Here is a 12993-nt window from a genome sequence, read left to right as displayed (position 1 = left end):
CAGGACAGTGCCTTTTTCAGCTTTTTTTTTTTTTTTGTCCTTCAGAGTTCAACTTTCTTCCTTTTATAACTCAGGCTGATTTCGCATTTGCATCTCCGTTGTGCAAGCGGTGGTAAGCATATATCAGCAACAAGCTAGCACTCATTTGGATGTTGATTCTGTTTATTTGCAATTTGTATTGTTTTACCAGTGCTATTGAACACACAGGAATTAAGGTGCCAGGAGAAGTCCCTGAATGGGTAGAGTTACCTCTTCATCGAATCCAAGTGCATTGCTAACCCACATGTTTTGACTTCATTAATGTCTCAATATGAACTTGAGCAGGCTTGGGTTGGAATTGAGGAAACAGTAATCAGCATTTTTAGTTTTCTAGATTGACAGCAGTGGAGCTGATATTGAAAGGGACTTTGAGCAAATAACCTGTTTTCTTTGTGTCTTTTTAACCACGTGTAACAGTGCCAACACCTTTCAGCTACACTTAATGAAATTTAGTGAATGTTTTTTGAAATAATAGGAGACCACAAACAAAATGGTTCTTTGTAATTCTGTGTAAACCCTTCATATTTAAAGATTGTAAATTGTGAGGTGCTTATACCAGCTGATTTTGGTTTTCTAGATGACTTACCGTTAGTATCTTACTAAAAAATCACACTTCAAAAAGGCTCCGTAACCACTTGGTTTTTACAGATGACCACTCCAGGGTGATTTTGCAACCTGTTGAAGATGATCCATCTTCAGATTACATTAATGCCAACTACATAGATGTGAGTGGAATGCACAGCTTTCTCCCTCTCAATTTGCCAGCTTCTCTATGTGAAATTATTGCATGCTATGCCTACAAATTTATTGAACGCTTTCTTTTATTAAGAACAAATGTACACTTTCCTTGTTCTACGTCCTAGTACTCACTGACATTGTTGTGCTTTCTTTCACATCTGACTTTGGTTTGGGCTGTAGATTTGGCTGTACAGGGATGTAAGTACCACTATATGTGAATAACAGCATCCTATTGTAAATATTTAATATAGATATTGTTATTAATTACTTTCCTCTTCTATTTTTATCAGTTGATAACTATGCATGCCTCATCTAATTTATCTCATCTGTTCCTTTAAAAAATTTCTTTTTCGTGTGAATATTTTTTGTACCTGTTTTGAAAAAAAAAATTAGCCTTTTAGCATAATTATACCTTTTAGCATATTCGTGGATGGTAGATAACTCAAGTGAGCCTATCTGTTAAAGAGAACTTGCTGTTCTCATTTTTAGTGATGATTTTCGCCACTAGCCTTTCTTTTTCCCTTCCCATTTATATGTGAGAAACTAGATAGTATCCTGTACTGTAGTTGTCTGAAAATGTACCTGTGGAGTAGCCATAATGTTTGTTTAGCAAAAAGGGAGGGATTATGGCATTTGCGGGTTAGGTTGGGTTTTGGAGGGAGGGGTTGTTTGTTTTCAACAACGGTTTAGACAAACAATATTTAGGTGTCATTTGTCTTAAAGTGCTGATTTAGGTATTACAAAGTATATACACAAACACATTTTATGTAAATATTTTATTGTAGTAGAAATTTCCTCACTTCTGCAGAAAACCTCTAAAGTTTGAAATTCCATACTTTAATCAGAATACAAAATAAATTATGCATTTTTTAAAAGAAGTGATACCAATTTTGCCAGATGCTTTGATTAACAACGTATACCTTTTCTCCAATTAAAACCATAGGAATAAACAAGGTGTTGTATTCAAAGTAATTCCAAAGTAATTTGAAAGGTAGTGGAGTAAGTACAAATGTTTTTCAAATAAATGGAGTTTGATTACTTTTCTTTATAATTGAACCTTAGCAGTTTTCCCTGACCACTGTTAGTTAATAAATCTTTTAAGAGCCCTTGAATTTCCAGGATATAAAGATTTAGCTCTAGATATATATATGTCTTTTTATTTGGATATTTTAACAAGGCAGTCTCTGTGAAGTGATAGGCCCATGATATTTTGCCTGAGGCTTTAAACAAGAAAACTCTCCCAGATTTGTAATAATTCCAGTTCCTTGAGCATATTGTTTTTCTGATTTAGGAGTGAATGAATCTCATTAGAGCCAGACAAGAAAGCTACAGGTTAAAACTAGCACTTGGCAATTTTTAAGTGGCACTTTTATCTTCTTCTGGAAAGGATTACTCAGTGTAAACCAGTGTAGTCCAGGTTCCACTTTCATCATTTGAAGCTGGGGCTTGATATTAAGAACTTCATGAGAAATTTTTTAGTCATTTGATGCAATCTTGGTCTCTTATAAAGCCAAGAGTAAGATACTCAGAAGTTTTTTCATAAGCCCCAGAGGAAGGTATTCTCACTCAAAACAGGATAATGAAGCAGTTTGTGGAAAAGAATAAAACCTCCTTGGGTTTGTTGAAGTCCTTCACTTTAGTAGTATCTTGTGAATACCAGGAATCCAAGGGCTTGTGCTCCCCTGTAATGAAGTGCTTCAAGCAAGTAGCCCAATAAAACTGTAAGCTAGAGAATAATTGAAGTTATTAACCTTTGCATATGGTGAAATATTGTCTTCTCACCAACAACGCTAAACTCTCCTTCCTCTTTTTAGCTAAATCTAGCTGGTACTAGTGAAAATATACTGAGAATTATTTCTCAGGAGCAGTACCTCTTTGTTTTGTAGTTTTTATGTGGACGATTAGTGCTGTTTAGTACTGCTAGCACTGGCACAGACCCAGCTACCTGGAAAAGCTTAGTTACCTATCTATATGTATATCTATATCTAACTATATATAGAGAGAGAGATGTAAGTATGTGTATATACTTGTGTGTATCATGCACTGATGCACACTTTGTGCAGTCAAGCAGAACATTTCACTTTCAGTAGGACCTCGATACAGTGCACACAAGTGTTCAGCTCTGTCCCCATTAGTTAGAGATGGGGTATATATCTCTGTGCCTTACAAAGATTCTCTGTTTAGAAGAAGGAAAAAGGTGTATATTTTTTCATATTGGCTAAGTTGGGAACACAGATCAACTACTGAGATAATATGTTGGCAAAGAATTTTTCATAAATTTTAAGTAAATGTCCCAATGTATTCAGCTGGGGAAATAATGTCAATAGATAACTAGTTTTTAGGCGCGGGGGACCCATCTAGAATACTCCTTCCTGGTACACTACAATGTCTGTTCAAGTCAGATGTTCTTATTTTCATTTTATCTGTTGTCATTCGAACCTTTTCAATATTAACTGTTTTTTTAGATTTTGAGCTTCATGCTGCTCTTAAATATTGGTTTGTTCTGAAAATGTTGTCTAGAGTTAAGGCTTTTATTTTCCACTCTGTTAGTAATACAGTACTCAAACCAACTTATATTGCTGTTTTAGGGATATCAGAGACCAAGTCACTACATTGCAACCCAAGGTAAGGCTCTACCAGCTTTAATCAAATCAAACAAGTGTTCTCTGTAGTGTCCAAAAGTGTTTTGATAAAATGGAAGTCAATGGAAATAAAGCATACACAGTATTGTGAGTTGTCACCTTGTGTTATGGTAAAATAACATTGCTTGTTCAGGTGGAATGTGAATAAATTCAAAAATTGCACTAATTTATCATGTTAATTAGCAATTGAGCAAATATTTTAGTGATAAATTCAGCTGATAAAGTCAGAAGCTACTATCATGATTTCCAATTATGAAGATGAGTAGAGAAAAGAGATGTGGACAGAAGAGAACAGTTTGAACCTGCCTTGAGGCATTTTTCTTTCCATATTACAGTGTATTCTTTTATTGTGTAGGATTTAGTCCAGGATGCAGTGAAGATAGTAATGATAAATTAAACTCTGTCTCAGAAAGTCTGGGTAAAGTTAAGTCCAGAGGACAAAGCCTCTTTGTAGGAAGGAGTGAAGAAAATCTTTATCATGTAACACCCTAATAATAAAAAGAGGGGTTAGAGAAAAAAACTGAAGTTCTATGGAAATTATTAATTTTGTGTTTCTGATAAAACTCCTCACAGCAAGGAAAAACAAATAGATTAGTCTAAGATTGCACTGAAATATCAGAGGATATGAATTAAAGTAAAAATAATTAGATTTAGGTGTGCCATTATTTGATCTGTGAGTATAATCAGATAGCTGTCTGGAAATATCCTGTTATTTGTGGCCTTGGTTGATTGTAGCTGCACACAGGAAAGACAAAATAAAGACTTGTTTTAAAGCAGGATGTTCAAAGTTCTGTCCACGTGTTTTTTAATTTTTGTGTAAGTGCTGCCTCAATAGGTCTCTCTGTGGTAGTTAAGTCTACGTTTGCATTTTATTTTTGTTTTACTATGTAAATCATTGCACATAATAGTGTGTAAAGGAGGCAAAAATTTACTGCCTCTTTTGTGTGCAGCCCAACATCTAACATATGAGGGAATATGTTTTCGTCTTCAAATGTTACATTTAGGTTTACTGCTGTGCTCAGCAGTGCTGAGTTTGCAGTTGGACTCGATGGTCCTAAAGTCTTTTTCCAACCTAAATAATTCTGGTTTTCTATGTGCGTTATATACAGTAATATTTATAGTACTGCTGGATGGTCAGGAAGCTGTTTCTAAGGTCATTGCAGCAGAGTAAAAGCCTCTGTCACTCAGCATGTCTCTGCAGCAGAGCAGGAGGCAAAGCTTAACTGAGTGCTCTTCATTTGCCTCACAGAAAAGTAGTTAAGTTAGTTTATATACACTCCAGTGGGAAGTTTATGCCTCAGCACCTACTTGTGCTTCTGTGCTTTGCCGGCATCTGGATGGTAAGTGCACAGTACCTGTACCAGCAGCCCTCCTGCCTGATACTTCACTCTGGCATAGGCATATCCTTGGTGAGCACCTGAAGAAAGTGACTCTCAACACATTGTATTTAACAAATGTAAAATATGTCTCTGGAAGTGTAACTATAGATGTAGTCACACATTGCTGTGTCCTTGTAGTTTTCAAGCAACTTCTGGCATTTTGATACACGAAACACCTACTATTAATTTCTTTCAAGTGGTAATTCAGTTAAATTGAGAAGATTCAGCATTGGTTAGAAATAACAATATAGTCTGGAAACTGTCACAATGTTACGATGTTGTGGTTTTGCAAAGCTTTCATCTCTGAGCAAGTGTGCTCATGTACATCAGCTCTGAAAAGCACTGGATTTTATTTTTAGCGCTTGCTTTGACTATTATTTTTTTGCAGATTATTACCTGGATTTTTTTCTTACAGGTCCAGTTCATGAGACTGTGTACGACTTTTGGAGAATGATATGGCAGGAGCAATCGGCTTGTGTTGTGATGGTCACAAATTTAGTGGAAGTTGGGAGAGTAAGTTTTTGGTTTTGTTTTTCTTTTAATGCTGCAAGTAAAAAAAAAAACAACCAGCTGACAAGACACACTATCAGCAGAATGTAGAAGGGTCTCGTGAAGGATGATCCTGCATCCTAAGAGGGGAAGGGGCAAGAGTCCAGACATTGCTGCCATTATGGCATTGTGTAAAAATGACTTCTGAAGGTGTTTGCTGTGTTGCTTTCATGAGTAGTGAAAAATTGTCTAAATCCAAAATGCATATTTCAGCAAAATAGATTTGCGTATTGTCACTCAAATGAGGGGGGTAAGTGAACTAGTGAGGAAATGAGCTCCAATATCAGTGGCTAGAAATCAGCAAATTATTTACAGTTCAGCAGTAACACATCCCTCAGGGAGTTCTATAAAATATCTTGGAATACTTGCAACAGTTTGATTATGGATACAAAATGCATCCCAGTTTACCATAAGTGGAAATGTATTCCATAGCTCAGCACTAAAAAAAAAATACAAATGCTCATTTAAAAGTGAATTTGGCATCTAAGTACAGCTGTGTGAAGCAGTGGAAACTCCTTGTAGCTAGTGCTTAACTTAACATAGCAGCCATTAGCCATGACAAGCCACATGGGTGCATGGTCATTTTGGAAATAAATGTAGTGTCATGCAGTATCATGTATCCTCAAGCTTTTCTTTTCCATTGGTGTAAAATGCATACCCATTTTGTATTTAGGTTAAGTGTTACAAGTACTGGCCTGATGACACAGAAGTTTATGGGGACTTCAAAGTGACCTGTGTAGAGATGGAGCCCCTTGCGGAGTACGTCGTCAGGACATTCACTCTGGGAAGGGTGAGCACATTTTGAGAGGGCTCAGCAAAATACTGTTCCCTGGTAGCAAGGAGGATGAAAAAGGCCATGCTGACGTGTTCCTGTAGAATACCAAATCCCTCTGGCTCATTAGCAGGCCCACAGTATAAGCAGCCTTGGGAGTTAAGCATTGCATCAGCGCTATCCAAATATGTATCTCACTGTGGGACTTTGAATTTCCCCAGAGATGTCAACTGCTGCCCTTCCCTCTCTGACAGTCCCCTCTTTTCCATAGCCATACTTCTGAGCTAAGCTCAAGTACCACGTTATGAGTCATGCCTGCTCTTTCCCTCCATTCACTCTGTTCTGACTGCTGCTGAGTCAATCTCAATCAAAGGTCAGACTCTGTGAAGTGCAATATATGTGGCACGGTTGTGGTCATATGTTAAATCATTTTACTTGCCTTTAAAGGTAGCAGGCCACTGTCTTAATTAGCAGAACTTCTGAAAATCAATATAAAATGCATCTAAGTCTATAACAAACAAACAAAAAAAATGTAATGCAGCAAAACTAGCATGCTTAATGTCAAAACTAAAAATTACAGGCTTCAAAATTAAAAAAAAAAAAACCAACAGTGACATCCATAAGCTTCCTGTGGGTCTTTGCTTTAAATAGTTAGTGAAAGAATAAAAACTGCACGTAGATTCTATCAGTATGTGTGATCATTATTTGGTCAGATAAAAACTAGTCTATGGAATACTTTGAATTTCTTAACCTTTGGTTTTTTTGCCTTTTACAGAGGGGCTACAATGAAATCCGTGAAGTTAAACAGTTTCATTTCACTGGCTGGCCCGATCATGGAGTTCCTTACAATGCCACAGGCCTACTTTCCTTTATACGGAGAGTCAAATTATCTAACCCTCCTAGTGCAGGGCCTATTGTTGTCCATTGCAGGTGTGTACAGAAGGGGCAAGATTGATTTTTTTCCACTAACATGTAATATGATTATTTAAAGGAGTCTATTGTGGAACATTCATCATTTCGAAGTGTTTTGGTTTTGTTGTTCCCTTTTTGAATTGCCTAATTCACACCGCAGTAGGATTTGGCTGTCTACAGCAATGTCTGGAAATAACCAGATTCTAGTACACTTTTCCTAAAAGCAATAGCTGGAGAATTTCTTTTTCCTGCAACATCTGCACCATCTAAATCATATAATACTTTAGGCTATCGTTTTAGGTAGCCTACAACAATTTTGTGACAGCATTCAAGAATGAGTGTAGATACATCTGCTCTGATAGTTTGGTGTTGCATATAATGTCTGAACAGATTAATAATTTAAATCAAAGTAAGCATGTAGATGAAGGAAGATGGAATGAGGTTAATGGCAACAAATACAGAACATTGTTTTTCCTAGGCAGGTTTTGCAAGGTTTTGTTGTTGGAACACAGTCCTTTGACAAATAGAATTTGTTTTCAGCAAATGTATGATTTTCTTAAAGATTTTCATCAAATGTTTAATTACATTTTGTACATAAAGTTACTCAGCCTTTATAGATTTTAATAATTCAGTGTGCAAAAACTGTCCATAGCTTTATGTAAAACCAAAATAAATCATGAGTGAATCTTCTGGATCCTGCTAAATGTGCTGTCTGAACTAGCTTGGAATTTGGCCAGTTAAACATACACTTGCATTTCTTATTGCAATATATATCACTTAAAATCATCCTTAGTCTTATTAAAGAAAAGCAAGATCTGTCATATTCTGAAGTGCATAAGCTTAATCATGCTCCAGATTTCAGTTAAACTAATTTTTTTCCCTTAAGTATTGATCTGGATGATAAAAGGAAGTTCCTTTTTCTTTTTTCTTTTTCTTTTTCTTTTTTTTTTTTTTTACTGTTACTTAGCAGATCAAATCTGGTGGAAAAAGGTTGTTTTGGACACATCAAAAGATTTAATGGACATTATGATGAGAAGATAAAAATTAGATAGCGATTGTGATAAGAGAACTGAATGTTGTTATAAAAATGCCCTCAGTAATGGCTATAAAGTTTGTAGACGTTTTTCTGGGGATATTCCTAACGGTATTTACTGATTCTTTTTAGTGCTGGTGCTGGACGGACAGGTTGTTATATTGTGATCGATATCATGTTAGATATGGCAGAAAGAGAAGGTGTTGTGGATATCTACAACTGTGTCAAAGCTTTACGGTCCCGTCGCATCAACATGGTGCAGACTGAGGTATGACAGTTTGCCTTCAAAGCCTTTTGAAACATGCTACGTCAGAATTTCACTGTGACTCTGAAAAGAGCAGGCAGTGGCCTTCTTGAGGGTTTATGTCCATCAGGGAGCATTGCTTAGTGTTAACAGTGCCCAGAACCAGGGCGGTACAACAGACCTGACAACTCTTTTAGTCTTTGCACAAACAAGTACCCACCTCACTCGGTAACAAATGAAAGCAAGGAGGATTTTTTTAGGGAAGACCCTACATAAGACCTATCTGGGACATCTCTCCCCAGCTCTGGTATCAGCAATTCCAGGAACTCACAGGTGGAATTTCAGCAGGTTGCCATTGGTTTTAGACTATCTCCGATCACTTTATCCATAAATTGACTGTTGCACTTCATGTTCCATTTCTCTCTCCCTTTTCAACTCTGTTTTCTTTTGCTTTATTAACCTTGCTGCCAAGCTTTTATCATTTTTTACCCTTTTGGTCTTTCAGCATGTCTTCAGCAGCTTCATAGTACAAACCATTGCCTTAGTAATGAAGCAGTTCCCATTCTGCCACCAGAGTACCATTAAGCTTCCATGGAAGCACAGGTTATCGGTTTATATTAAGGCAGGTTACCTGAAGTGGTTTGCCGCTTCTCTCCATAGGGACATCTACCTGAGAAGTTATTTCACCTGTGACCACATGGAAATCTCTGCTGTTGGCAACCAGGCATATCGGTGTAATTTGGTGCAGTTTTTATTCCATGCTTTGACCTGTGGCAGTTGAACAAATAGTCATGGTCAACTACTCCTGCTACAGGGCCGTTAACCTTTGGGGTGGAGTGTTTTAGTCTGACTGCTTCAACTATCCAATCCAAAACTTAATCTGCATGTGAATTAACACCTCTACTATTATTCCTTTCTCTTTCTCTCCTTTTTGCCTTTTACCTCTCACCTTGTCTCAGAGGTTCATACTTATACAGAAAAATAAATCTATAATTGCAGTAAGTTCTTGTTAGGTAGGCGACAGTGATGCCAATAGCTCTATAGCTGTGTGGGTAAGGCAACAAAGGCTGTAGAGACAGAAGATTGCCACGGTCCCTGGACATGTGCTGTTTCTGCAGGCATGTATTAAAGCTTATGCTGTTGGAACCTCATTTGTATACACAGTAACTAGGTGAGGCTGGCACAGTTCTAGACATGGTTTACATCTGTTATTCTCGGGGTGAGTAAATATAATGGGCATTGTGTAAAAATTGACAGGAGGCCTAATTGAAATAGTAGTGCAGTTATCTAGGACTCAGGCTATCTCAAGGCAAGTCGGAAAAAAACGGGAAGAAATGGTGCTTTTGTTGGAACACACTTGAATTTATTACCGGCCCAGAGCCTGCTGTGAGGCAATTGGTGTACTAGCTTGCACATGCATAAGGAGAGCGCAGCGTGCCAAATACTGGCTAATCACACTAGTAGTGCTTGAAGCAATTTACTCTTTCTGTTATTATCAGAAGACTGAAAACAATTAAAAAAATTAGTATAGCCAACAAGTCATTGGCATATGCACAGAAACCCATAAGCACTGCAAGAACACTAAAAACCTCCTGTTAAATAAATTGCTATCCCCGCCTTCTGAAGTTTTACTGAATTTAAATTGGTCCTGAAGAAAATGTCCTTGGTAACTGCAGCCCATTAAGAACAAGACTGTGTTTGTATTAAAGCATTATTTAATGTATCGATGGACACTACCTTGATGAGTTTTACAGTGCACAGTAGCTCTGTTTATCCTAAAAGAAGGAAATATCTGGGGTTTTTTAAATGGCTATAATTTTTGTTTCTTTTCCTGATTTGATAGGAGCAGTACATCTTTATTCATGATGCCATTCTAGAAGCTTGCCTGTGTGGAGAAACTGCCATTCCTGTCTGTGAATTCAAAGCTGCTTATTTTGATATGATTAGAATAGACTCTCAGACAAACTCTTCGCATCTCAAAGATGAGTTTCAGGTATTCACACTTCCTACTAACTCTTGATGCAACAACAATTTTTTGCCTCTAGATACCTTTAATTTATTTTAATGAAAAGGCTTTTCATGCAACTTTAATAGCATTTGGTCTCTAGCTTTGTCCAGAAAATAAAGCACCCCTGTTCATGTGCTTTGCAAAGTTGTTTTAAATATGGAATATCCTTCCTTTAACAAAATAACATAGAAATATCTGTCTGGAATAATGAGCAGTGAGTAGGAACCAACAGAGAGTTTTGGCTTGCAGTTGCATAGCTAAGGCATAGCTCTTTAGGGCTCCAAAGGATCTTGTTTGTTTTATTCCTTTCAGAAGGGATGCTGTCACGCGGAATGTGTTCAGTGGTATGTGGAGTGCCTTTCATATCGGCAGCTTAACCTCCCTTGAAAAGCCCCAGCACATCCAACAAACGGACAGGAGCTCATCATTGCAAATGTCTTCTCACTACTGCCTCACGTTTTCTCATATTGCAATATTTTACATTAAAACTTGGGGAATCTTGAGTCCATTGTGTGTTGGTTCAGCGCACTAAAGCCAGCATCCTCTTCCCCTTAGACCCTGAATTCTGTGACCCCTCGCCTGCAAGCAGAGGACTGCAGCATAGCCTGCTTGCCAAGGAACCACGACAAGAACCGCTTCATGGATATGCTGCCACCTGACAGATGTCTGCCTTTCTTAATTACTATTGATGGGGAGAGCAGCAACTACATCAATGCAGCTCTTATGGACGTAAGATACTACCTTCTTTGTCTGCACAGTTTGCCATGAAAAGCTCTGTAATATAAGAGAGAGCACTTGCTGGTTTAAGAAAGAGTAATTCTTTGTTACTGCAGTGCCCAGTAAAACAGTCCTAATGAAGAAGGCTGGGGGGGGAATGGGTAAGAAGCCCCACCAGCTTGTTTGCTCAGAAGGTTTGTTATCTTTAGCCTTTTTCATCCTTGTGGGACCCACTGGAAATCTCACATTTTTAACAGCATTATATAAAGCTCAAGTCTCTAGATGTCCAAATCTCAAATCTCAGCAGGATCTCAAAAATCTGCTGTTTGTCAGATAACCTATCTAAGCATGAGGTTACTATCACTATTTCATAAAAAAGGCTTTTCATATTGAGGCAGGAGTGACAGAGGAAGAAAAAAATTGTTTCTTCAGCATGTTTGGATAGAAGGTTGGGGATTTTATTGCTCATATTTTGAGTTGCAACTCTTTAAAGTGTAACTCTTTAAAGTGTAACTGACAGAAGTACTTGTCAGGGGAAAAGGTGAATTAATTGGAAAAATGGAGTTGAGCCTGCTTGTATAGGTCTAATCGATAAATTAGTTCATCACACATGCTGCCAGATACCTGCTTGTGCCTCCCATAAGCATTTCCAATGATAGGCCCCTAAAGATAAACTTTACAGTAAATACTTAAACAAGTGGCCTGATTTCCAGGGGCACCTCACCTTCCTAAAAAATAAAGTGATGTCAGAAACTGCCATGTCAAGGAGAGATGCTGGAATAAAATAGCAAACAGAAGCAGAAATCATTAGCACTGAATGATGTAGCGATCTTTGAGTTCTGCCTGAGCTAGTGCAGGAAACATTTGAACTGATAGTAAAATGCATTCCCTAATCTCAGAATTAGCTATCATGGCAGAAAGATTAGAGGAGTAATGTGTGTAAAGACAAACATATTAGGGAGTCACTGGGACTGAATGGATGAATAAAAGCAGCGAGTGGAATTTTGGTAGCAATCAAAATTGTTTAGAATTGCAGTTAAAATTACATCAAGTACCTGAATAAAATTGATGGACTATGGACCAACCAACACAGCTGAGCAGAGGAGTGAGGCTGGGGTGAAAGGAAGACAACACAGGCTGTGGGTGGCAAGAGGACTCTGAGTGTGCAACAGTATGTGGCAGCAGGGACAAGAACCAAGCAATATATTAGTGGATGGGAAATCAGAGGCCAGTAAGGAAAGGCAGAAATTTTTAAGATTGATTTATTTACAGGCAGGGGGTGGAATTACTCCTGGGCAAGGAAAGTGGACTTTCAATAGCAAAGTAGAAAAGGGAACTTTCCCCTTATCTCTTTATCTCAAGAAAGACTAGAAATTATGGGGAAGAGAAATAGGAAAGCATCAGCTAGGACATGTTTTATTTCTTAAAAATATAGGGAAAGAATCAAAACTGGTTGTTCCTGTGTTCTCCCTGGGCAGATCTAGGAAGGATGCCACAAGCTGCTACTACCCCAACGTGATTCCTGCATTAGAAAATTATAGGAAAATCTAGATTAAAAAAATTGGCAGCCTCTTTACTCTCTTGTCAAACAAATGCTGATTATAAAGATAAGTTGCAGTACAATAATGACAAGTTATTGGAAGGTATGACAGTGTATTGCACGTGAAGATCAATCTTTGAATAAGCAAGCTTCCAGTACCAGAAGCGGTTTATTTATGGTACCCAGTCTTTCTCTTAAGTTAATTTACTTAATTCAGTAAAAAAGAGAGCCAGACTGTTTTTGGTACCAGCATGGGTGCTAAACATGGGGCTCTCTGTGTTCCATACAGTAGTCCTAGCAACTTCTTCTTCAAACTGGTGACTTACAATCCCATCCATCTCCAAGAACATTTACCACCTTATTCAATTTCTCAGATCAACCTCTTGGTGCTTCCTTGCTGCCTCCTATCCGTATTCCTTC

At 37.7% G+C, this 12993-nt stretch overlaps 1 protein-coding gene across 13 annotated transcripts in view; it reads left to right on the top strand.

Annotated features, from left to right (window-relative positions):
* PTPRK (protein tyrosine phosphatase, receptor type K) overlaps positions 1–12993 on the top strand; it is a 396664-nt gene that overhangs the window by 374343 nt on the left and 9328 nt on the right. For 9 of the 13 annotated variants that reach the window (XM_027880549.1, XM_027880547.1, XM_027880556.1 and 6 more), the window contains 9 exons: positions 688–764; positions 958–975; positions 3366–3402; positions 5214–5311; positions 6021–6137; positions 6895–7049; positions 8197–8332; positions 10152–10301; positions 10872–11045. In XM_027880549.1, coding sequence (XP_027736350.1) covers positions 688–764; positions 958–975; positions 3366–3402; positions 5214–5311; positions 6021–6137; positions 6895–7049; positions 8197–8332; positions 10152–10301; positions 10872–11045 — 962 coding nt within the window. The remainder of the gene's footprint in view (positions 1–687; positions 765–957; positions 976–3365; positions 3403–5213; positions 5312–6020; positions 6138–6894; positions 7050–8196; positions 8333–10151; positions 10302–10871; positions 11046–12993) is intronic. The other 4 variants (XM_027880554.1, XM_027880552.1, XM_027880558.1 and 1 more) reach the window with 1 other exon arrangement.

The sequence above is a fragment of the Empidonax traillii genome, unplaced genomic scaffold (genome assembly GCF_003031625.1).
Source record: "Empidonax traillii isolate 1590-97213 ecotype Southwest subspecies unplaced genomic scaffold, ASM303162v1 scaffold72:size2462915, whole genome shotgun sequence".
In the NCBI taxonomy this organism is placed as follows: domain Eukaryota; kingdom Metazoa; phylum Chordata; class Aves; order Passeriformes; family Tyrannidae; genus Empidonax; species Empidonax traillii.
Note: the sequence above shows the minus strand (reverse complement) of the source record. Positions and strands in the feature narration are given on the sequence as shown.